Genomic DNA, 27,043 nt, shown 5'->3' with positions numbered 1-27,043 from the left:
ACGTTAGTTTCTGCTCTTTTACCCAAATTCCACCTTTAGTAAACCCTAGACACCTGTTAAGTGTTCTTTTTAGAAGTTGATTTTAGAAGCCCGTTTAAAAAGGATGGGTTTTAATTCAGTTCCAATAAGCACTAGGCTTGAAAAGCAGAACACAAAAGCATTCCGTATCAGAACAGTAAAATCTGAAGATTATAGTAGCTATTCCTCTACTGTGAGTCTAGGATACAATTATATCCCCAACCCACCCCACCAGCATTCCACCAAATGTTGTAGCAATAACAACAAACAATGATAACATCTCAAGAGACACAGGGTTTAAGAGTTTCCTGCACTACAGGCAGCCAAAGAAAGGATGGGTTCCCTATAAAATGGAGGCCCAGAAAAAAAGGAAGGTACCCTGTGTTCAAATTTTATACATATGGGAATGGATTCCAGTATTCTCAAAGACAGGGCTACACCTGTCTTATTTTGCTTCTTGGACTGTGCAAGAAATTTAAATTAGGCCTTTCACATACATTTTGGTGGAAGAGGCAACAGTACATAACCAAGCCGCTGTGGTCTTCATGGTTGAACCTCCAAAACCAAGAGATACACAAGGAAGAAAACCTAGGGATAGAGGAAGGGAGTCCATTTCCTGGTTCAAATCACACAATATTGAAAGAAGACAGTAACAACTTTACCCAAGCAGATGGGGGGTGGGGGGTGGGGGTGGCGGACTTCACTTCCAAATGGAGTTCAGGGAGATCTTCTCTGAAAACTACCACAGACCAAGGAAAGCATCAGCTGTTTCTTGTCTGCAAAGTACCAGTTCCAAAAACAGTTCCCAGACAAGTCATCTTAAAAGTAAACCGGCTAGGGGGCGGGCCGCGGTGGCTCAGCGGGCAAAGTGCTTGCCTGCTATGCCGGAGGACCTCGGTTCGATTCCCGGCCCCAGCCCATGTAACGAAAACGGAGAAACAAAATACAATAAAAAACAAGAAAATGTTTAAAAAAGATGTTTCCCTTTCTTCCTCTCTTCCTTCCTTCTATCCTTCCTTCCTTCTCTCTGTCTTTCCTTTAAAAAAAAAAAAAAGTAAACCGGCTAGGAAAACTAGACACCAGAAGGGAATTTATCATTCTTCATCCTGGCAAACTATCAAGGACCTTATATACAATGACTCCACTACTCCTAGAACAGAGAATTTTCTCAAAAAGGAAAACCTCTAGTAAAGAACAGAATCCCCTCCTCCTCTCCTTGCCCCATGCAAGGCCAAACCTTGATCAGGGATAATTCATTTCTCCATAATTCAAGGAGATTAAAGAGTGCAACAGAGACTGTGAAGTGCCACCATAGTTCACTGCCCCTAGAATTTGTACTAACATGGTTTTCACTGGATGATTTCATTTGATTCATAGTAGTCCGGTTAAAAAGGGGCATCAAAGCAGGTAGGAGCAAGTTTCAAGGATGCATTAGATAAACATCCCAGGAAGAGGTACACTTTGAGATGCACAGGAATTCTATGACACCATACACCTGCTGCCATATAGCAGCCTGTCCAGCCAGATCAACAAGGAAGGAAAGGCAGCAAGTACTTAGGTTATTGAGACAGGGAACAGAAAGGGCAGTAGGCAAGTAGATTTAGGCTATTTCCTATACGAACACAGGATAAAAATAAAGACTCAACATTTCAACAAGATAATCAAAGGATTCTGCTTTCCCACTTTGGTACAGAGACATACACTCACGAGAAAATCTTTGAGACAGACTCCTAAATCAACCTGGGACCTAGGTAAAAATTAGATCACAGCCTAGTCATGTCTACAGAAAATGGATTAAAGTACCTCATAATTTATATTATGCAGTATAGGAAGGAATCTAATATTATATATATATATATATATATATAAGCCCAATAGAGTATCCAGAATACACATTTGCCCATTCTACAGACTGTCATTAGGTACCTAGCTCAAGAAGCACACAATGCCGAGAAAATATCCAACTCAGAGGTAAGCCTTGCCTAGAAATACCCTTCAATTCCAACAAAACACGGAACTCACCATTCACTGCTTTGAGGCTCCCAGCAATTCCTTCACCATGCTGCCTTTTCTGGGCATTCTTGAACTCCTTCAGAGACAAATAAAGGACTTTACGTACCACTCTTTCTTCTGACCACGGTATCCCATCACTGTCATCCTGGAGAAACATGGGAAAGAAATGGGAGGGAGGCATTATTTAAAAGAAGACAAGTATTATGCGACCTAAGATCTGGGTATCAGAATTATATCATACAGTAAAAAGGAAAAACACCAGCCCTTCTGTCATTTAGAGAGACTTAGGTCTCAAGCAGAAATGGTAGTCCACAGGCTATTAAAGGGACTAAAAGAAACACACAACCATCTCAAATACACTCATTAACTAGTATAGTAATACTGTAGTTTTATATGCTGGCAAAGCTTAGGAAAAGGAATTATTATACTAACAACCAGAGATGTAATGAACCATTTTTACTAGAGTTTTAAAAACTGAGTAAGGCCAGAATATGTAAAACGTTACAAATATGTGCAGCCCTCATCTGGAAATTACTGTTGTCATTGACAGTTGTGACGATATAGCAAAACATAGATCCTATCTATCCTCAAGAAGTGACAATTCAGCCAGAAGAAATGCCTGTTAAGGAAATGTAACACAAAGAAGCAATAGATCACTGCAGAAACAGGCATCTTGGTGGAGGTTACATGGGGTGGTGGTCCTTAAAATACAAACATGCCTTGAAGGTTCCCTTACACATACTTTAAGGGATCACATCCAAGATCCAAGAAATATGTTCTTGAAAGGGAAGTTAAGAAGATGAAGGCCACATGATATACTGCATATAAAGATAAAAAGAAAGGAAAAAAAAGAAACTAAAGTGAAAATTAAAGAGAAAAACATCAACAGGGAATTTAGAGAAACAAGACTGGAGAGATGGAGATACAACTACAAGTAGGTAGCTGTTTTCGGGGATCTAGCACATTATTAAGTGCTGACTGACACAGCTAAGGATATTGGAGTTCTCTTCTACAGGTGCCTGCACACTGTTTGGTCATTTCAGAAGCCCTCACATTTGCACAACTACTTCAAGACTTAGGCATTTTCTAACAGTTCAATTTAGCAATGCAAGTATTTGAGCTATTTGGGCATTAATTAATAGAATAAGGAAAAGATTAATGCTCTGTGTAATAGCAGGATTTTGGATATTCTGATTCCTTTTATTCCCCACAGCAACCCCAGAGCATTCATGGGTCTGGCTGGTGATGCAGAAACTGGGTGAACAAAAGAACTGGTTTTAACTCCCTGCCATTAACTGTGTGACTCCAAGACAGGTCAACAAAAACCCTCTTGGTACTCAATGAAAACAGCAGGTTATCTGGGGCCTTTTCCACCTCTTAGATTCCTACACTAGGCAGAAACACGAAGTATATCTTAGAGACTAGAACCCCTAAACAACTTAAACTACACTCTTGTAATAAGAGATTACCAAGGAAAGTAGGGGACTAGGATTTGCACCTTTTCCTAGACATCCTTCACTGATATAAACCTGTTTTCTAGGCCACAACTTTAGATATACCCTTGTCTTTCTACTTGCTCTGAGCATGTCTAAAAACCTGGGCACTGGTCACGGCTCAGACTTGAAGGCTAAGAGAAGATGCCAGACTTTACCCTCAGGCTAACAAGAGGAACAAGCATACTTTCCAAAATACCACAGTGTACAAGTCTGCAGCCCTCTGACCCGAGTCCTCCCAAATAATCAACCTGAGTAAAATGTAGATGATGTAGCTACACAGCACATAAGCAGCACGATATAACTGAGTTAAGCTTTATAACAAGTCCCTTGAGTTTACAAGAAAGTACTCCCAAAATATTAGTTGGAACTGAACGACAGTTACTTATTAGGTTAAAAGATACCTTTTCAGCTTCTGTGGTCTATTCATAAAACCCGTCAAGCAGAATTCTTTTCATCACAACCAGGTTCCCTTTCTCATTGTCTCTATCAACCACAACAACACCGGTTTTAAAAGTATTATTTTCTAAATATACATAGTTTATAAATCATAAAACCCCAAAATAGCTTTCAGCGTAAAACTCCTGTGATGATTTACTGCATCCTGTGCTGGCAAATGCCTTCAACTTGATTTCAGGCTCCAGCCTATAACAAATGTCTAATTAAAATCTACACCACGTGAGATACAAACTCACAAAAGAGGACACATAAAGGCTCAGTTCTTGCACAAGCAGCTCCAATACACCTTAAAGTGCTTTAAATCCATTATACAAATTATGAAAATTCTAGACATTAAAATCAAGGTGCTTTTTCCCAGGTGCCTGCCCATGCCAAAAAAAATCATAAGGTACTTTTTTAAAAATATGTATTCTTTTGTAAGCCAGAGTGCTGGTCAAGATTTGTCACCTCCCTTTCCGCAAACCTGGTAAGTAATAAGTTCACTGTTTTGTAAAGCTGAAGAAAGAGGTGATAAATCAGGTTATTAAAAACTAAGCTGGGGCAGTGCAAGGGTAGCTCAGTGGTACAATTCTTGCCAGTCATATGGATGACCCAGGTTTGTTTCCTGGACCCTCTACTTCCATAAAAAAACTAAGCTGACTTTCACAGCTGCAACATCACGGTGAATCACCCTACACTGACCTTATACACTCTTTTGGAGTGGAATTCTAAATGCCTGTACCCATACTCAAGGAAAACAGAGTTTCTGAGTTTCGGTGTTATGGAAGACTAGAAGGAAGGTGCTTTTAGTTTTACTGCTTGCCTGTGGCTTTAGCATTGTACCTAACAACTAAAGTAATGAATGTGCTAGAATTAGATGTTAAGCAAAGTACAAACACCTTTCTCTCAAGACTTTAAGAGAGGGCTTTCCTGTCATTTTCCCTTTTTCAATAGCTCTCTTATTTAATCAACCATTAAATAAAATAATCTTTCATTTCTATGTCACCAGACTCTACGAGTTCAGGATCTACTGCATGCATCTCCAGCACCTAAAATATGTCTAATACAGTAGCTCAATAAGTATTTCTGGAATGAGCATAAACTTCAGCCAATTTAAATACCACTCTTAAATGTTGACTTTTAACCATACTTGCCTTGCCAGTACCAAACCTAAGGGCACATCCAGCATGTTTTTTGTCTTGTTTTGTTTTTGCATCGGCAGGCACCATATCCAGCATGTTTTAAAAGTGCCTGAAATCACCACAATTTTCAACTTAAATCACTGCTATGCCCATAATTTCATTCTTCTTTTTCTAAATTTCCTATATGACACTCCCCACTTGACTGATCCAGTAAGGCTCAGCAGAAAGTTTCTCATCCTACTAGAGAAAGCCTTCATAAACACTAGCTGCCATCACTCCCTCAACAGGGGTACAACCCCCTCTACATTTAACCACCTAGTTTCTTGCAAGAAAATGGTGGCTAAAAGTTCATCAGGACTTAGAGGGCCCAAATCCAATGACCTACAGCTTCTTACCATCTGTCAATACTGACCAATTCCTTCTTAAAATACCTTTCTACATTTGCTGCTACTCTTCCTACATCACTCATTACAAACGCCTTTTCCTCTGTCCTCTCCAGGATTCTCTCATAATATCTGAAAGCCATCCCAATATTCTATTATCCTTCCCAAACCTCTATCTTCAGATCAAACGGTATCCCAACTCCTGCCTTCATGTTCAAAAGTCCAAACTATCCCCTTGTAACTAATTATGGATGGTTTAAAAAAAATTGCAGGCAGTAGCTAAACTACATGAAAGGTCTTTCAAGCCGTCTTCAGGCCACACGGCTGTCCTTCCTAGCAGATGGAATCACTTAGGATTAATAAGACAGTACATGCTCCCTTGGCCTCCTGAAGAATACTCCACAAACCCAAGCACCCAATCCACTCCAGTGGTTTATTGGTGCAAATTAAGTTTTACATGTGTGTATAAATTCTTATGAATCTCATGAAAAATTTTTAAGAATCACCTATTGCCATTTGGAGTTTTATTAAGAAAACCTTATTAACAGCCCATCACATGACTGGGGAAGCACAATTCAAACTTCCAGAAAATGTGCTACCTCTCATTACTATTGCCCAACAATCCCCAACCCCAAAGTAAATGCTTTGGAACCCCTGACATAAATAAAAATATTTTAGTCTGCTAACAGGAAATGCAAGCATCACATAGATCTAGATTTACTTTGACACTGACTGCCTCAAGTCACTTTCTTTGGTAAATAGAAGAATGAGTAATAAGGCCTTTAAAAGTGAAAAATGACAAGGTTTCTTTTCATTTGAAATAAGGGATTTTTTTTTTTTTAATCAGAAATGGAAACTGATCAGGAACTTGAATGCTTGTAGTCATATAATACTTTTTACTGAAAGGGGAAGGGAAAAAAGAGCACAACATAACCCCAAAGCTGGGGTTTAAAAAAAAAATTTACTTTTTTAAACAAGCATAAGCACCCACTGCTCTCATCAGCAGACAGCACGAAACAAAGCTTACAATGCTGTTCGGAGATTAAACAGCTTTCTACCATCCTCCTTTTATAATTTTGTCACTCAAAGTGTGGTCTCCAAACCAGCAGTATCTTAACCACTTGGCATTTTGTGAAAAGTGCAGATTTGGGGGCAAATGTGCAAAAATGTTCAATGATACACTTGCACAAAAAGAGTTTGTCCTGTATACCAGTACCTGTCCCATTCCCATTTCATACCTCTTTTCCGATTTCCATTATATTACATAGTCAAAGGGAACAATGACATGAAACTAAAAGTTTGGTACATTAAAGGATTAAAGCCAAAACGCTGAAATTATCCACCATCCAAACAATACTACAAAACACACAGACAAAAAACAATGAGTCACCCAAGGGCATTCCCCGTGGGTTTTGGGTAGTGACAGAAAGTACCCTAACTCAGCAAGGTTTCTCCAAGGCTTACCATCAACACAGCCTCTGGCATCCATCTACTGTTGCAATTTCTACTCTGAATTAAGAAGTCTACTACATCATGAGAAATCCCTTTACATAACTGAAAAAAAATACTACAGTCTTTCCTTTGATTTTTCTCCACTGATATAAGATAAATGATCAAGTAAGACAGTGAGGAGAAAAATGGTAAGGCACGAAGTAATAACAGTTCTTTTATTCAGTCCTTAGTGATATGGTCTCTAAATCACCTCATTTTCTCTAAATCACCAATTGGGGTAGCTTCCCCTTAAAATGTGATACCTAGGATTAAATACTCATTCAAACAAGTGAAATATTCCCGGACACTTAAGAAACATACAGTAAGATCCATTATCTTTCTATGAACAAATCCAAAACTTAGGATAAATTCTAGCAGCTACGTCACATTGTTTGTAAGAGTCTCACAAAGCCTACTTATAACTATACCTTTAGTTATACTGATTCTAGAATACTATACTGATTCTACTTCTTTTTCAGGGGCAGGTGTGCCAGTTTGAATCTATTATGTACCCTAGAAAACCGATGTTTTAATCCTGATACAATCTTGTGGGAGCAGCAATCTCTTTTAATCCTGATTCAATATTGCAGGACAGAAACTTTTGATTACATTATCTCGACAGAGATGTGGCATGCCCATTTGTGGGTGTGGCTTTTTGATTAGATGGAGATGTGACTCCACACATTTCAGGTGGGTTTGACTCCACCCATTTCAGGTAGGTTTGCTGGAGTCCTTGAAAAGAGGAAACATTTTGGAGAGACAGAGATGCTTGGAGAACAGCTGCTTCACAGAACAGAGACATAGATGTTTGGAGATGCCTAGCCCAGCAGACTTTGCCAAGAGATGTTAAGCAAGCTAGAACCTGGAAACAACCAAGAGAAGCCAAGAGATGAGAGCCAGCCCCAGAGAAGTAAAGTGACGAACCCCCATAGCAAAAGAAGCTGAAAGCAACGGAGCCTAGAAACAAGGGACAAGCAAGAGACAGACCAGAGTGCCTTCCCAGCTAACAGAGGTTTTCCAGATGCATCGACCTTTCTTGAATTAAGGTATCTTCCCCTGATGCCTCCTTTTGGACATTTCCATAAGCTTTAAACTGTAAACTTGTAATTTATTATTACAATTCCCTTTATAAAAGCCATTCTAGTTCTGGTATATTGCATTCTGGCAGCATTTAAGAAACAGTATGTGGAACTTTGAATAGGGTATGAGATTTTGTAGGTTTGTCCAGAGTGATGCCCAAACAAGTCCCAGAGTGATGTGATCAGTAAACTAAAAAGTATTTGCAAAGTCCCCTTGGGGGAATGGCGAGAAAGGGGGAAAATTCAACTTGCCCATGTGGAGAACTCCTGATATTCTCACAAGCAGTGGGGACAACCAAAGCAATAGGCTGAACCCTCAAGCTTGGGGTTTGTTCATATGAAACTTAAAATTAGGCCTAAGCACCAAGTAAGCACACAACACATAACCAGTCCATTAAAAATGCTTCCTGGTTACTATTTCTGGATTGATCTTATTCTCCTGGGTGTTTCTTGGGGACAGAAACTGTACCCCTATCTGTATTAGCTGAAGCCTATGTACCTACCAGGCATGAACATATTTCTTCAGCTCAAAGGCACATTGGTGGGGAAAAGGCTAAGGCAAGAAAGAAGTGAACCTTATTCTTTCTACTTCTATGCTAACCAAGGACTTTAAGAGGAAGACAGATTGTGAATCATCTAGACAGCCATCCTAGTGAAACACTGAGCTCTGTACTGAGCAGACCATGTGTGCAGAAGGAAAAAATGGTCCTTAAGCCTATACTAGATGACCATGCAATTGGTAGTTTAATAATGTCATTTAAAAAATAGAGTTTTAACAAGTTCTGCTTTAGAATACCAAATTGGCCTGGAAGCCAAGTACCCTAAGCTCCAACATGGGGTCTTGTGTACAGTGTCATTTCACAGCTCTAGAACTCAGGTCCTCTTCTGCGCTTCTTTAGATCCTGGTACAAAGTTCAGAGTTAAGGACCTTTGAAATCCCTAGTTCCTGATGAGTTTGCCACATAATAGATGCTCAAAAATGTGTTTCCTAAAAGATGTATGAACAGAGACAAGTTTTATGCTCAACTCTTTTCCAATTCCATTAGTCGGTGGCCATTCATTAAAAATGTGACTTTAAAATTATGTTTCAAAACCCAAGATATAGATTACTTTTCTTTTTTGTAGGGGGCAGTAGTATATTGTTTATTTAACTTGGGTAAGGGATACAATGCAGCTGGCTAGGCAGAAGCCGTTTTTGATGGTAACGTGGACTTCGCGTCACTGTTTAAAAAGTTGGAAAAGTGATCAGACATTGAGTAGAGACATGAATGTAGCTGATCTGGATGGGACTAACGTATATCAGAAGACTGGGGAAAGGATGACATGATCCATGCTTTAAAACTTCAACTTCTGTGTGAGACTAAAAGGAAAGTTCATTTGGTAGAAAATTTATATTTTGGGTAGTGCATTTCCTAATTTAACCTGTATGGTCAGTTTAGTTAACACTGTAAGTACATAGAATCTTGAATAGGGCATGATTTGTTGGTTTGTCCAGGTTAGTGTGATGCCCCTATAAATCCCAGGGAGCTCTGGACAGTGAATAAAGAGGTATTTGCAAAGTCCTCTTGAGGGAATGGGGATAAATGGGGCAATATTCAACTTCCCCATTTGAAGAATTTCTGATATTCTGGCAAGTAGTGGGAACAATCAAATCAATAGGCCGAGCCCTCAATCTTAGAGGTCACCTCTATGAAACTTCTTCCGGCAAAGGATTGGCTAAGCCTACTCTAGAGAACCTCTTTTCTTGCTCAGATGTGGCCTCTCTAAGTCAAAACAGCAAGTAAACTCACTGCCCTCCCCCTCTACTGGGACATGACACCCAGGGGTGTAAACCTCCCCGGCAACGTAGGACAGAAATCCAAGGATAGGACAGGACCCAGCATCAAGGAACTGAGAAAACCTTCTTGACCAAAAGGGGGAAGACAGAAATGAGACAAAAGAGTGTCAGTGGCTGAGATATTTCAAACAGAATCAAGAGGTTACCCTGGAGGTTATTTCTATGCATTATGTAGCTATCCCCTTTTCAATTCATGATGTATTGCAGGGCTGGAGGGAGGTACCTGAACTCTAGCGCTGTGTTCGAATAGCCACGTTTCTTGAAGATGATTGTATAATGATATAGCTTCTACAATGTGACTGTATGATTGTGAAAACCTTGTGTCTGATGTTCCTTTTAACTAGGGTGTGGACGGATAAGTAAAAAAATATGGATAAATATAAACAAATAACAGGGGGAACTGTTAAAATGAATTTAGTAGACTGAAATGCTAATGATCAATGAAAGGGAGTGGTATGCGGTATAAAAAAACAACAGAGGAAACAAAGGCTAAAATATATTGGGTAGATGGAAATACTAGCAATCAATGAGAGGGAGGGGTAAGGGGTATGGTATGTACGAGTTTTTTCTTTTTTCTTTTTATTTCTTTTTCTGAATTGATGCGAAGGTTCTAAGAAATGATCATGGCGATGAATATACAACTATGGGATGATATCGTGAGTTACCAAGATTAGAATGATCATCATATGTTAAGAATGCTTGTGTCTGCATGTTGTTTCGTTTAAAAAAAAATTTTTTTTAAGAAATTAATACAGAAGGGAAGGTAGTATATATATTACTTCATAAAACAATAACCAAAGGAAGCCCCAATCCAACAAAAATGACAGCTCCCAGCTGTGAAATTCTTTTTTTGTGACACTCCTCCACTGCTAAAGAGGAGAAAAAGGCCACTGACAGGGCCATGTGTGCACAGTACTATAACAAGTTGTACTCAAAGCCAGGTTAAGGCATTGCTTTAATTTACAGAGTGTGGTGCAGGTACTGTTTCTTTCCTTTCACCCATCCACATTCATGGAGAAGGGAAGGGTTTGAGGTCATAATCATGAAGAATTTAAACTGTGTCTGTTTCTGATGCACCTCAACTACAGCCTACCCAGACTTACAATTTGTTTTTTTGTTGTTGGCGGTGATGGTGGTTTTTTTTTTTTTTTTGCATGGGCAGGCACTGGGAATCAAACCCGGGTCTCTGCTACTGCACCACCACTGCCCACGCTACAACTTGATTTTCACGATGTAAAATCAAATTGGTGTTGGTGTAAATAAAGCCTGAAATTAGGCATCATAATATGAATAAGAGTGTTAACCGTTCCAGTTTATAAACTGGATCAACTTAGTAAACTCTAATTAGAGCACAAGCTCTTAAAATGTAGCATCTCAAGACTTAACCAGATCAGTGATCAGGAAGATCCTCACACTTCATTCACTCTTAGAGCCTAACTGAGAATCTCCAACAACAGCCAGATCTTCCACAAGATAGGTCTTGAAAAATCTCTTCACAGCACTCAAACGCATTCATGCCAAAAAACTGTTAACATCAAGGTCAGTAAAGCATCTAGAAAAGGTGCAGGTAGGAATCCCAAGGGACACATACTCCCATCAGGATATAAAAAATGACAATGATTATAATGATAGCAAACACATACTGAGTTGAGTGTTCACTAAGTTTCCCCTTCACATGGGGTCCATGCTCATGCTTTCTTCTTTCTTTAGTTGAAAGTGTTTGTGAAAAGAAATACAAATTTTTTTTAGGTTTACTTATTTCTTATAAATGAATTTCAGTGTCTTGTCCAAAGATCATGCAGCTAGAAAAACAAGAGCAGGCATGTAAGATCAAGTAGCCTGTCCACTACACGGCAGATACAAAATCAGGAAGTCATGTCAACCACGTAACTCACACCATGCCTAATTAAGAGCACAGTAAAAATCACAACTTAACAGAGGCAAAATAAATGGTATATGAAAAAGAATCACTAAAAGCAACAACTCAGTTTAGAGCTGAGAAAAAGAAAGGGAGGGGAGGAGAGGGTAGAGAAAGAAAGGATAGAGGATGAAAATGGCTGAAAGAAAATAATGTGCAGGTAATGAAGAATACAGTTATTTGCATGTCTCTTCTCCATGGGTGTGATATTTAGAAAAATAAAGTTAATCCAAAAGTGTTTTATGGTCTTGGCCTCCACAGCTACTTATGTAGCAGACTCTAAATATATCTCCAAAACCTACCTTCATTCATGTCTGAATTTGCTTAAGAGGCACATGCATCGTGAATAGGGTGACCGAGTAATTCATTATTCAAACCAGAGACACTGTTATTAATGACACTGGGAACAACAGTTGGAAACTGGGTATAAATTTTACTAGGTCCCTTCCAACAAACCTGGATCCATTTTTAAAGATCTATACCCATACAGAGATCCTTTTTTACAGGAAATAAAACTGAAGCCAAAACCCAAGGCATGTCAGAATTTAAATGTGAGACATGCTGGCGTTTGAGTTGGAATTCAAAACCTCTCACCAAAGTTTTCAATGTCCATCTGCTTACAGAAGAACCCCGAGAGGGAAGAAGGTTGTAAAGAAGCATAGTTACAAAAACCATTGCATGCCACACACACACACACACAAACCAGTTCTGCTTTCAAGGTGAGGGTGCAGAAGTCAAATACTCCTTTCCCAATTTCTTGTAAGACAGACAGACATTCAACCTGGATATGGGAAAAGAGCCTTCAACTTAATGGGGGGTGGGGGGGGGTTTGAGAGACCTATCAGGTTCACAAATAGGAAGAACATCTCCAAACAATTTAGTATTAGGTAACAGGTGAATTATCAACAAAGCCATCTGCATACAGTAAGTATTCCTACCCACTTTATCAGAGGTCTGGGGGTGGGGGGTTTTCCTGACTTTCTCCTAAGTGCTTTTAAAAAGAAAATTAAGTACAATTCGCAATTCCATTACCCAGCCCCACTCCAAGTTGGATCAACGAGAAAGGCTACATTTTTGAGGGAGGGAGAAAGGGGTAATATGGTCTGATTTGGCAGCTTCACAGAGCAGGCACACAAATAACAGAAAAGTCAGATTTCAGAAACCCTTGGGATACTATGGAAAAAGAAAAACTAACAGTCCCTTCCTCCTCCCAGGAGAAAAGCTTCACATACACCTGCTGTTAAATCAAGTCTACTTAATTCAATTTGCTGCTCTCTGAAATGTCTACCTCTTCTATCAGAAACAATGAAAGTATTAAAGGGGGGGGGGGGCTGATTCTTGAATAAGCAAGCACTTAGCACATATTAGATATAAACAAGGTAAAACATAGGCTAGTTTCTTCCCTTCAGCGACAAAAAAATTAAAATAACTTCCTCCCTTAGAAAACACTCATCAGTTCCATGCTAATCCATTAAAAAAAAAATCTATGAAATGACTTGTCAATACTCAAACATCAAAGTGAATCCAGAGGAAAACTAACCTAGAAATAAGATAAGTGGCCAGGAAACATTCTACAAGAAGAAAACTGATTTGTTGAGCTTGTGAATGATGTTCCTTTACCTTGACTTTAAATTAAAAGCACTTCGAGCAGCAAATTTCCTCAGACAGACATGCTTCTCAGATTAAAGCAAACGGTGTGAAAATGCTTATGCAAGGAAAGTTTTACCTCTTCAAACTTCCCATTAAATAATGTGTACTTATCTTTGATTACCGCCTTTTTTTTTTTTGTAAGGCTATAGATGAAATTGGATTAAGAACTTCTGCTGAAAAACGATGTATTGCATAACACAACTCTGACAGCCTGGATCCCCGGCCACCAACTGAGCCTTTATAAAAATCTGCTGGGCAGCTGCCAAGTCAGCTCTTTTGAGTCTGAGCATGTCAGACATGCGAGGCAGTCGTCAAGGCAGCAGCATGTGCCACAACACCGCAGCCTGACACTTCCATAGTTAAATGGTACCATCAGGGAACAGAGCAGCGAGGGCCATGCACGCAGAGTTAAAGCCTCCTCCAGCTCTCGAGCTGACAATTTTTTCAATGTTATCAAAAAGGACCCAAGATCTTACAGCAAGGTTATATCCAAGAATCCAACAGAAATCTGGGTTGCAGATTTACCTTCAGGGCAGGGAATAGGGGAAGAAGTCAAATTAAAATAAAATACTTGACCTGTGTCTTAGAATCAGAATGAGATACAATGCCGCTTTTTAAAAGTATCACAATTTCATTTTGTGGATAAATTATTAACAAATAAATTAGTTTCCAATTCCCAAATTTAGTTCCCATCTAAATTATCTGGATGTTTTTACTCATTGAAGCCTTTTTTTTTTTAATCTGTAAATACACTACAATAAACTCCCAAATACCAAATATTAAGCTGTACTGTCCAAAAGAAGAGGCACTAGCTACATGTGACTTATGTATAATTAAATTAAAATTTTAAAAATTCTTTTAGTCCTACTGGCCACATCCCAAGGGCAAATCACCTAACCCTGTTTTTCCTGCCACACTGAAGTATCTTTTTTTCCTCTCTCATTGTTTCCTTTGCCCATCCCAAAGTCTAATTATGACCCAAATACCCATACCTCCCCACCCTCACCCCTCTCTAACACACAGGTACCAACTCATATGATTAACCCTACTGCCATCCTTGTAGTTGACCAATAGTTAGGAGCCATGAACCTTCTTTCTCACCTTCCACATTCACTCTTCAAATCCTGGTAATGCTACCTCCAAAATCTCTTATCGATACCAACTCTTCATACCCTGGACACAGACTTAAACAGTCTCTCATCATTTTCCCTACAAAAGATATCTTCCCGAAAGGCTTCTGCCACCAACCAATCTCTACTCCAACCATACTCCCCACACAGCTTCTATGAAAACACAGCAATGAGTTAGTTTATAAAGCCATCAATGCATGTCTCACACACACACACACACACACACACACACACACACACACACACTTATTCAAAAAGGCTTCCATAGCTCCCCAATGTCTACAAGGAAAAACATAAATCTCTTGGCATGGCCCACGAAGAGTCTTTAGCCACACTTACCTTAAAGCCTTTAGTTCCCTGACAGCTGCCAACACCCCTGATGATGTGAGCATCTCAGGTAGGTGCAAGGGCTCTCACCTCTGCATTCCCAAGTCAAAATAAATGCAGGCAAAGAGATGAAAAATAACGACAGGAAATCAAGAGTGGACTTTTCTCAATAAAAAGGAAGAAGTGCTCCTTCTCAATTCTTTTGTTCATAAAGCAACACTTTTAATATCTAGAAATATTCTATTACAGTCCATTCAACTGCCATGGCTGTATTTAACCACAGCTTTTTTATACTGCATAAGAGTATAACAACTTACTTGAACTGGATTCTTTCACAAAATCTCAACTGTATTCAAACCAATCTATTTTCAACAGTGAACATGTCCAGAATCCAATGACAAAATTTAAGCATCATTATTTCACAATGGTTTGCAAAGATCACGATTATTTCTGCCATCTAAACAAAACTGGAAACTAGAATTCTATGCCTTTGCTGATCCACTGCAAACCTGGATCCTTCTAGTTTTTCTTCCTTTCTATAGAATGAGAATTCCTTAAATGTCTGCATAAAGCTAGAATCATGTGTCAGCTCAATAAAGAGATCTACACTTACCTACATATTGGTAAAGCTCCCCAAAACCATGACGGAAGACCTCAAAAAGGTTACATGGCACTAAGTACAATCTCAAAGCAAAGCAGAAAATATAACTATACAGAATCAAATCATGATTCTATCTGGATATATCACAATGATAAGAGAAACAAAAGACTTTTGTTTTAGGGTGGGAAACTAAATATAAGTCAGAAGTCGATAATTTACACCTCAGGCAATGTGTGTGAAGACTAAAACCAAGAAGGGAGGTAACAAATTTACTCTATATTTCTATGAGAAACCACTGGAAAGTTATGAATAAAGAAGAAAAATTGATCTACATTTTCAAAACACCTCACTGGCCGCTATGATGAGAATAAACAATGGGTGTAGGATTAAAGGTGGAAGTAGGGGAAGCTATGGCAATAGGGTAGGCAAGAGAGGAGTTCAAAGATGATAGCTCTAAAATGCTTGACAACTAGTTTAATTCTGGAAAGGCTGAGCCTACAGGCTTGCTTATATGAGAAAGTCAAGGATAACACCAAAATTTTTCATGTAAGTAATGGAATTGCTTTTTATTGCAGAGAGACAAGAGGGAATAACAAAGAGTTTAGTTTTAGATATGCCTATTCTAGGCCTCAGTAGGGATATCAAACAACCCAGAGTTGAGACCAGATCTCAGAGCTGCAGAGTAGAATATAGTGGGTACTTTAAAAATCAAATCTAGAGCATGAGACTTCAAATTAGGTACAATAATTTACTGAAGATAGAACAGTCTCTTCAATAAATGGTGCCTAGAGAACTGGATATTCATAAGCAAAAGAATGAAGGAGGACCCGTATCTTACACCCTATACAAAAGTTAACTCAAAATGGATCAAAGATCTAAACATTAGGTCTAAGACCATAAAACAGTTAGAGGAAAATGTAGGGAGATATCTTATGAATCTTACAATTGGAGACGGTTTTATGGACCTTAAACCTAAAGCAAGAGCACTGAAGAAGGAAATAAATAAATGGGAACTCCTCAAAATTAAACACTTTTGTGCATCAAAGAACTTCATCAAGAAAGTAGAAAGACAGCCTACACAATGGGAGACAATATTTGGAAACAACATATCAGATAAAGGTCTAGTATCCAGAATTTATAAAGAGATTGTCCAACTCAACAACAAAAAGACAGCCAACCCAATTACAAAATGGGAAAAAGACTTGAACAGACACCTCTCAGAAGAGGAAATACAAATGGCCAAAAGGCACATGAAGAGATGCTCAATGTCCCTGGCCATTAGAGAAATGCAAATCAAAACCACAATGAGATATCATCTCACACCCACCAGAATGGCCATTATCAACAAAACAGAAAATGACAAGTGCTGGAGAGGATGCGGAGAAAGAGGCACACTTATCCACTGTTGGTGGGAATGTCAAAGGGTGCAACCACTGTGGAAGGCAGTTTGGCGGTTCCTCAAAAAGCTGAATATAGAATTGCCATACGACCCAGCAAATACCATTGCTAGGTATCTACTCAAAGGACTTAAGGGCAAAGACACAAACGGACATTTGCACACCAATGTTTATAGCAGCATTATTTACAATTGCAAAGAGATGGAAACAGCCAAAATGTCCATCAACAGACGAGTGGCTAAACAAACTGTGGTATATACATACAATGGAATATTATGCAGCTTTAAGACAGAATAAACTTATGAAGCATGTAAAAACATGGATGGACCTAGAGAACATTATGCTGAGTGAGACTAGCCAAAAACTAAAGGACAAATACTGTATGGTCCCACTGATGTGAACCGACATTAGAGAATAAACTTGGAATATGTCATTGGTAACAGAGACCATCAGGAGATAGAAATAGGGTAAGATAATGGGTAATTGGAGCTGAAGGGATACAGACTGTGCAACAGGACTGAATACAAAAACTCAAAAATGGACAGCACAATACTACCTAATTGTAATGTAATTAGGTTAAAACACTGAATGAAGCTGCATCTGAGCTATAGTTTTTTTTTGTTTGTATGTTTGTTTTTGTTTTTTGTTTTTATATATTTTTGTATTTTTTATTTTTATTTTTTTCTCTATATTATCATTTTATTTCTTTTTCTGTTGTCTTGCTATTTCTTTTTCTAAATCGATGAAAATGTACTAAGAAATGATGATCATACATCCATGTGGTGATATTAAGAATCACTGATTGCATATGTAGAATGGAATGATTTCTAAATGTTGTTAATTTTTTTAATAATAAAAAAAACCTGCAAAAAAATAATAATAATTTATGGAAGGGCAGAAAACCATAGTTAGGGTTGGCCGAATTGAGAAAGTCCTATCATCCTATCCCTATGAAGGGTTTCAGCCTTAAGAAAAAAAGAGAAAAGACACAAGAAAAGAGTGGAAGGAAAAGAGAGCCATTCTCTAAAAGTCCACATTTGACATCACAGACAACTCACAAAAAGTGGGGTTTCAATGATACAGCAGTGGAGGATACAGAAACCCACTGGCCAACAAGCCATTTTCCTCAGTTGCTGCTAGTTAGAAATCTCTGCTAGCCAGGTGAAATCATCGGTCTCTCCCTCCTCCCCGCATGGGTGCTCTCTCACACTCTCTCACACTTGTATTTAAGAAAACAAGTGCAAATAAGAAAATGCACTAGGCAAATAAAAATAAAGGAACATCCATCCTAAAGAGGGCATCTCTTCTGAGAGGCTCACATTGATGGCAAAAATACGGTCATGAAATGCCCTACAGGCCCACACCAAGACTATGAAAACTATGCAGTTTCCAAGTGATCACAAATTACAAGAGAGGGAATACAATATGCAACTTGTTTTGTCTTTCTCTCACGCAAATTCAGAAAGATCCAGAGCAGCTACCACTGGATGCCAGCTCCTAGAAGAAGCCACAGACAGAAAAAGTGGGGTATGGGGTAGGGGGTAGGGGTGCAGTAAAACAGAAGCCAAAGGAATCTTATTTCAAAAATAAACTCTAAACTTGTAGAAGCACAGAAAATTTCTACTAAGTAATAAACATTATTTTACTCACTGATGAATCACATTCCATACCTAAAACTAGGCTTTCTATTCAATTTCTGATTCAGTAAACCTTAAATACTTGAAGCGAAGATTCCCCTAACTTGTCATCCACATTGCTGTTTTTTCCTCACCTTCCTGTAATGAGCATCCTGGTGCTTGCAATTCAAAGTATGGTCCACCAACCAGGAACACCAACCACCTCTGGCAGCTTGTTAGGAAAGAAAACATGCCAGGCCCCACCCAGATCTACTCAGTCGATCTGAGATTTACGAAGAGGACCAGGGCATTCATGCTCAAGTTTGAGCACTTCTCTGCAACAGTGATTCGCAACCTTGGTTGCAATGGATATCACACCTGGGGATCTTTAAAAAAATACAAAAATCCACCCCCATTCTAGTTTAACTAGTCTGGGGCGAAGGGTGGGTCCAAAGACGTTTAAAAGTTCAGAATCACTCAGTCCTTGGACCTCCTATCTCTCCATACTCCCTCAAATCATGTCGAGTCTCTCTGCATTAAAATCACCTGTATTTTAACAACTCCCTAAATTGTAGCATGAAGGCTGGTACATGTTAGAAACTCAGAGTATTTGTGGAGTGAAGGTTTTTGTTTTGTTGTTTATTTTTAATGAAACCCAGGTGTATTCTTTTCGCGTATTGTTGTTAACAGAGCACACAGAATGTCTTCATACAATTTATGCTTGACTGTAGATTCCTTACTTTCTGAAATCAGGAGGAAAAGGAATTGAGAATCAGCTGAAGTCTTCACTGACACCTACTAGGTTCAAGGACTTGAAATAAAGTGCAATAAATCTACTTAAAGATTCTGTAGCAGCAACTCTATGAGTAAGAGATAAGTAAGCTCTGCCAAAAATGAATACAAACAAAAACAAGCATGCAGTCTTCAAACACGTGTGGGGAAACTAGGGTGTGACTGGTCACTGTAACTGGTCTCTCACTGTCAGGGAGAAATGCAAAAAGGCAGCTCATCCCATCATCAGGACTTATTAAACCAATTAAGGTAAATTTACAATGAGAAAAAGGCTTTTATAAGTTCTTAGTTTTTCATATTATTAACCTAAAAAAAAAAAAAACAAAACAAAACAAGCTACTACAGAATACCCTCACCTTCCAAATTTACTGAAGGACACTGGGGGAAACTTCACTATTCTAGGCTGTGGCATCAGGCTGTACTCTGTGAAATTCCTTTCCCACTTCAAAAGACAATTTCATTTTTGTTTCCAGACAAGTCAACCACTAGAACACATCAAGAGAAAATGAACTGGGTGCCTGCCCTCTTTTTATTCCTAACATTCCCCAGTTGACAAGACAGCTCGACCACAAAGACCCAATCCAAAATAAATTTCATCCTTCCATCAGAGCCGTAACGAGAAGTCCACTTGAACCTTAAAATTTGAGGCTGAAAATGCTTAAACAGGGGAGGAAAAGAGGTTATCCTATATCCAAAGGAAAAAAAAAAAAAAAAGGACAGGCTTGACAACCTTTTCAAAACATTTTACAAAAGCCCTGACCTCAAAGAAAACACTTTCCAGGGTGAGCCACAGTGGCTCAGCAGGCAGAGTTCTCACCTGCCATGCTGGAGACCCGGGTTCGATTCCGGTGCCTGCCCATGCAAAGAAAAAAAAATTACAGTTTCCAATTTTAACTTACATGCCTACACAAAGAAATACAGCAGACACTCCCCAAGGACTAAAATAAAATGCTCTCTAGTAATTACCATAAATAGAAAAAGGAGATGGGCTTCCTGAGTCAGAGTGCAGAGTACAAGAAAAACCACCACAACAAAAACATCACAAACAAAATTAAATGGCCAACAATAAACTAGGAGGAGAGTGGAACTGCTTCTCAGTGAGATACAAGGAAACACATCTGGAAGCTGCTTAAAACAACAGAGAAGGGGCTGTCTGTATCTGCAGTGGGCTATGAGGAAGTAACATGCCAGTATGATGCTAAAATACCAAAACAAGTTCTAATGAATGAACTTCTTATTCAGGTTTTTATTATTTCCCTTGTTTGGCATAGTATTTTCCACCAAAGGTTTGCACATCACTGAGGAGGCACAATTTCAATCTGGGTGGTGGTTGTTATTTTTTAATCAAGAAAAAAGCAGTTTTTAAGGAAAAAGTCCTTGAAAACAATTTGAGGCTCCCAGAGGCCCTCAGGTGAGCACATACAATAATGGCCACCACAGGCACTGAGATTTTCCAGTGAGATTATCAGTTTAAAATGGAATCATAAATTCTGACATAATGGTTAAATCATATCAATGATGACTTCTGACTAAACATAGGAAGCATAGGAAAATTAAATAAGGAGCATAAAAACATTTCTACACACTTGCATCCTAATTAATCCTCACCAGTCTGCAAACTGTACTCATCTGGGAATAAGTTAATAAAATACTAGAAATTGATAACTATAAAACCTAGTGTTGTGTATATTCATGGTTGCATTTACTGAACTTAGTACATGATGGGCACCATTTTAATGGGGCCTACATGAAAAAATTCATTAACAATTGACATCACTCACTCTTTGACAAATGAGAGGTTTAAGTGTATATATTTACTGAGGATACCATTAAAATGAATTTATACATGTCCACTATGATGGCTACAATAATAATAAAAAAAAATAAGTACCAGCAAGGAAATAAAGAAACTGGAATTCTCATATTAATGGTGGAATGGCAAATGGCACAGCCCCTGTGAAAAACAGTACAGCGGATATAACTTTTACAATATGACTGTGTGACTGTGAAAACCTTTCATCTGGTGCTCCTTCTATCCAGGGTATGGAACGGATAAGTAAAAAAAAAAAAAAAAAAAAGGTTCAAAAATAAATAATAATAATAAATAAATAAAATAATAGGGGCAATGAGGGGTAAAATAAATTGGGTACATTGAAATAGTAGTGATCAATGAGAGAGAGGGGTAAAAGGTATGGGATGCAGATTTTTTCCTTTTTCTGGAGTGATGCAAATGTTCTAAAAATGATCATGGTGATGAACACACAACTATGTGATAATACTGTGAGCCATTTATTTTACCCTATGTATGGACTATGTGTAAAGATTTCTCAATTAAAAAAAAAAAACAAACAAAAAACAGTATGGCAGTTTCCCCCAAAAAAGTTATTGCCATTTGACCCAACAATTCCACTCCTAGGTACATAACCAAGGGAATGAAAACAGGAGTTCACCAAAAAACACAAATGCTGACAGCAAAAGTAAAAATAACCCAAATGTCCATCCAAAAGCAGGAATGACCTATATGTCCACTGGTGAATAAATGGATAAACAAAATGCAGCATGCCCATGAAATACAATAACATTCAGCCATAAAAGGAATTAACTACTGACTCATATCTCTAAAAAGTTATTTTAAAAAAAAATTTCTTCCATACCCTACCACAATATCCCAGGGTCCCCAGAAGGTGACAAAGATCTGTGCCTCAGCAGAAATTCTCATCTGTTTAGGAGTTTTATTAGTCCAATACGCTGTGCACCTATAACGAATAGCCTGTGTGGTGCTATATAGTATGCTTATTCACAAAACCTACTCTATTTTGTACATTCAATAAAAACAGACTGGGTGCACAGGTGGTTCAGGGTAGAATGCTCACTTTCCATGCAGGAGATGCGGGTTCGATTCCTGAACCACGCATCCCCCCAAAAAAGTTAATAAACACAGACTTATAACCATGCCTGAAAAGGAAAGAGTTGAAGGTGCTTGCTATCTTTCAACCGGAAGCACGAGTCCCCTAGGTGTTCAAGGACAGCCAGATGAACCACTTAAGAGACTATTCAAACAACTTCATGTTTACAGCAGTTAAGGGGGAGAATATGGGGAACTAGGAGGAGGTGGGAGGGGAAGTGATCTACAAGGAAACCACTCCAGATTTCCTTGGTATCCCTGGCTTGGACCTCCCACACCAACGACTGTACTGATTTGTGAATGTGGGGAGAGCCAGGTCGTTTGCGCCTCCTCAGGGCTCCTTGAGGAGTCTAGATCTGAGCACCTACAAACACAGTGCATTTGTTACTAGGAAACAACCTGCAGACAGAGGACACTGTGACATTAATGTTGCGGATAGGGAGGGGGTCAAAACAGAGTTTTCCTGTTAACAACCCAGAGGGCTTTTACTTGTTAAAGCCTACAGTCTCCCGGGAATCTCAGCAAAGCATGAATGCTCAGTTTCACAACAGCCTTTAACGTTCAGAATTATAGAGAATTACATGTTCATAAATTAAGTGCAAGAAACAAAGAGAAGAACTTCAGGCAAAGAGGGTGCAGGCAAGGAAGACTCCTGACATCCTGTGAGGGTCTAGTTTTCATGACTGCGGTTTTAAGCCTGTATCTCCGGGGAAAAAGTAGAATTACTCATGTAAAAAGAAAAGATGACAAAGAACGAAGAAAAAACCCAACCACCTCATGGATTCAGATTCATGACAGTACTTTTCCTTTCAAAAAGGATATATACAGGACTACCGTTTCTTTGTATCAACTCTCGAGCCAAGTCAAAACCGGTTTGCAGAGAATCTCCTGTGGTGGGCAGAGAGAATTCAAGAGTGGAGAAAGCTGGAAAGAGCAGTAGGGAAAGTGACTCAGGCTATCTCCCTGCCAAATGAAGCAGCTACGGATGCCAAAACTCCAATTTAGAATCCTGCACAAAAGCATGAGCATAGATGGACCACACAGCAACTTTTCAGAAGCCTAGAATAACTTCCCCACTTTAAGTCATAAAGTGGTCACTCTGCCAAACACACACACACACACACACAACAAATAAAGGACTGGCCCCAGAGAACAGCTGCAATTAAGAGGCTACAGTACACAGGGCCTATGTGATACAAATGTATCTACTTACCTAGTAATAGAGAGGTACACATCAAACACAAGTGCATGTACAATGATAAAGACCACCTGTAAGATCAGGCTCATTTGAACCCTATTGAGAGCGGCAAGGATGAAAATCCAGGGATAACAAATCCTGTTCATTAGAACAATGTCATTCCATAACACTATACTGCCACCTAAGAAGATAATTTTTTATTTGTGACTTTTTAAAAGAATCCCAGACTTTGGGTTTACCCTCTCCCACCTGGTAGCTATCAATAGGAGCAAATCCTTAGAGTTCAGCTGTTTTCCATTAATTAACTCACATCAGCTGAAGAGGTCCAGCAGTCTCAGAAAGGCCTTCCTCAGACCCCATAGTCAACTCTAGAGCAACATACTTCCATCCTCCTCCTTCACCAAAAGGCACCGTTAAGGAAAGATGTCAACAGTTATAAGCTTCACCATTATATCATAAACCTCTAAGACGGAAAACACAACTACAAAAGCACTACGGCCCAAACCCTTAACAATCATGCTGCGCGACACCAGCATTTTTGCTTTGACATTTCTTCTTGTCCAAGGATGTGGGCAGTTCTTCTGCCTTCAGGTACCTTGGACTAAGCAATCCTCGTGGATCTAAGAGAACTATTTGGAGGACACCTTTGTGTTTTTTCGTTCTGTAAAACACTTGATAGCTGTTTTCCAAGAAAAGACTTTGAAATTGTGGTCACACTTGCCACAACAGATTTGTTTCACTAATATCAAATTTACACTCTGCTGCTATTTCTGTGCCTTTCTCTGCTCAAACTAGCTTTACATTATGATTTAGCATTGAAATGAACTCTTTCTGAAACTTACTTAAACACCAATTAAGCATAAGTGAAGAACCAACAATAACTATAACTCAGTTAAAGTGAAATTCACTCTACTCGTATTGAAATTTTGAAACGAGAATGAAGTATATCTCAGAATCAGTGAAATATAATAATTGTTCTGGTCAGTAAGTGGAAAGCTTCCACCATTTGCTATATGGTCTTTCCTGTTATTAATGCAGAAATTACTGTGGGGTGGATACCTGACTAGAAACAAAAGTTTCTGGATACATATATGGAAAACCTGCTTAGCTAGATCAAAAAGATTTAGTCACCTGCCTTCACCATGTATTCAGCAAAACAATCTATTTATTCACCTCAGCTGACAGGTGCTGCAACACACACAGAAAAACAATCATACAAAATGGCTTTCTAGCCCAGGAGATATTTTGAAGGTGATTCTATGGCTTTGTAGACATGTCTGCCTCAACTCCATTCCCAAAGCGCTAGATTACCTGGCTGATTCCCAAAACTGCACAACTGGGTTAGAATAGATGCTGGGTACCCAGAGTTTAAAAATCCAGTATGCAACTGGTATTTTGAAGATATAGTGGCCCCAGGTGCCACCTCTGAAACAAATCTGAGGCTCTCCTCATCTAACAGATAATATATGGCAGACGCGCGCGCGCGCGCGCACACGCGCACACACACACACACACACACACACACACACACACACACACACACACACAAAATCAAATGATCAGAGTTGACACATGGTCCAAACATGACTCAGTGGTCAAGACCTGAAAGGCACAAATTTAAATGGTGTTTGTGCATACGCTCTCTCACACACAGCCACATGCCAGGGATCTGGGCTAGGAATGAGAATTGGTATATGATAAAATAAAGGCCAGACTAAGAAGCTGGGGGGGGGGGGGGGGAGGTATTTTGCTCCACCAGATCTTCAGATTTCCCCCTGTCTTGCAGATATCAACAAAACTGGAGCTCAAAGCATGGAAAGTTTTAGCAATCCTCAGATTTGCACATCCCTTTGTGGTATCCATTTCTTTTTCTCTTCAATGTTTCCTCAGGAGCTCTTCAAGGTCAACACGCCAAAACCCACCAATTATCTTTTGCCAAAACTGCAATTATCCAGCTGACAAAGCCAAAACCCAGTTCCACTTCTAAATCAATGCTCTTTAATTTGTAATCTACCTCCAGGCTGAACAACCCTTAAAATAGAAATGGGAATTTTCCAACCTGAAAATAGTTTGTAGTAAAAATTTCTCTCTACTAATTCTCTTTGGTAAATCCAGTTAAGCCCATATCCCTTGCATGCAGCTAATTAGGGCACATAAAGTGATTGTGATAGAACATGCAGAAGATAAAAATGTATCTGCCCACAAAATTCCATTCTCAGATGTAAAAGTATTTTACAAATCATCAAAAGAAAGTCACAATCTTGGATTAGAGAATAAAAACTAAAACAGCACAAGTTCCTTCAGATCAGACCAAACTAATACTTTCTTTTGCATGTCGAATCTATGACATCACCCATAGATAGGATGCATTTTTTTTTTTTAAGTAAACAGACCAACAAGGTCAAAAGTTGTGTTCACGGTACAATATGGTTTAAGGAATCTCACTGAAAATGTTTTCCATATGTATTGCAGGCACACACCATTAAAAGCCTTTTTTTACTATGTCTTCAAAGTTCCTATCATTAACAAGACTACAATTTCCAGCCACTTATATTAAAAATGAATTTTTATCAGATTAATCGGCTTATTTTTTTTTTTACCTCTAAACCAGGCGTAAATAGAAAATGCTAAATCTCAGCAGCAAAGGATAGAATATATCTTTCCACCCTATTCTCTTGCAGCTGCTTTTCATCTAAGCAATGAATTGTTCATGTCTGCAAAGGTTTGATTATGAACTGTTTTTTTTCTCTAATGGTTTTAATGAAGAATAAAGGATAGTTTCAAGTTTGACATTTTCATACTTCAGAAGAAATTGACAGAAATACTCTCTTCCCTTTCATGTATACCTAACAAGAATAGGAGGGAAAAAAATCCACAAGTTAACATCTGGAACAAAAGATTAAATCAACTTGAATCCGTTTCTATGAACTTCAGAAACTTTGAACCAGTCAGTGGAAGTTTCCCAAAATAACCTTTTTTTTTTGGTTGAGAATACTATCGCCCTGAAAAACTTTACTACAATAAATAGTCAAGAAAGAAAACAGCATTTTGGGGAGCATTCCTTGTTCTGTAGAAGGGATTTCAAGTCACCACCAACAGCAATATACACAAAATGAAAACTTTTAAAACACAACAAAATTCTATTTAAAAAGTCTTTTTGGTAACTTTTGAAGAGTGTCTCAATTTTTGCCTCATTTTCTTTCACATCCTCGAAAATAAAACATTAACACAGTATATCCAGGAGTCAAAAACACACATATAATGGGCAATGAAACATTTCTCACAAATCATAATCTGATAGGGTAAAATAGACTCTGAAGGCTTAAAAGCAAGACCACTTGCTGCCCCAAAGTTAAAACAACCATTTCTCTTAAGAAGCAAGAATGCACTCTTTTCTTTCCTTCCTCTCCTCACACAAATACACATATTCATTAAATTTTCTGTTAACACATTTCCCTTTCTCTCTACCTTATAAAAAAAGCTTAGGATGATATATTTTAACTATGTCCTTCTCCACTATATCCTCACTCATATTATTGGTAAATTTTCTCCCCCCAAAATAAACCTTTGAGTAGCTACTGCCTGCTGAATGTTTAAGTAATCTCATTTACTCAG

The 27,043-nt window shown here is 38.7% G+C and overlaps 1 protein-coding gene across 2 annotated transcripts in view; it reads right to left on the bottom strand.

Annotated features, from left to right (window-relative positions):
* The window catches only part of JARID2 (jumonji and AT-rich interaction domain containing 2), a 272,180-nt gene that overhangs the window by 143,959 nt on the left and 101,178 nt on the right, over nucleotides 1-27,043 (bottom strand). The window contains exon 2 of one of the 2 annotated variants that reach the window (XM_077143746.1): nucleotides 2,041-2,176. In XM_077143746.1, the coding sequence (XP_076999861.1) occupies nucleotides 2,041-2,176 (136 nt within the window). Of the gene's footprint in view, nucleotides 1-2,040; nucleotides 2,177-27,043 lie in introns of those variants that run through there. The other variant, XM_077143747.1, reaches the window with a different exon arrangement.

Source organism: Tamandua tetradactyla, chromosome 25 (assembly GCF_023851605.1).
Source record: "Tamandua tetradactyla isolate mTamTet1 chromosome 25, mTamTet1.pri, whole genome shotgun sequence".
Taxonomy (NCBI): domain Eukaryota; kingdom Metazoa; phylum Chordata; class Mammalia; order Pilosa; family Myrmecophagidae; genus Tamandua; species Tamandua tetradactyla.
The sequence above is the reverse complement of the archived record's forward strand: the minus strand, read 5'-3'. Positions and strand labels throughout refer to the sequence as shown.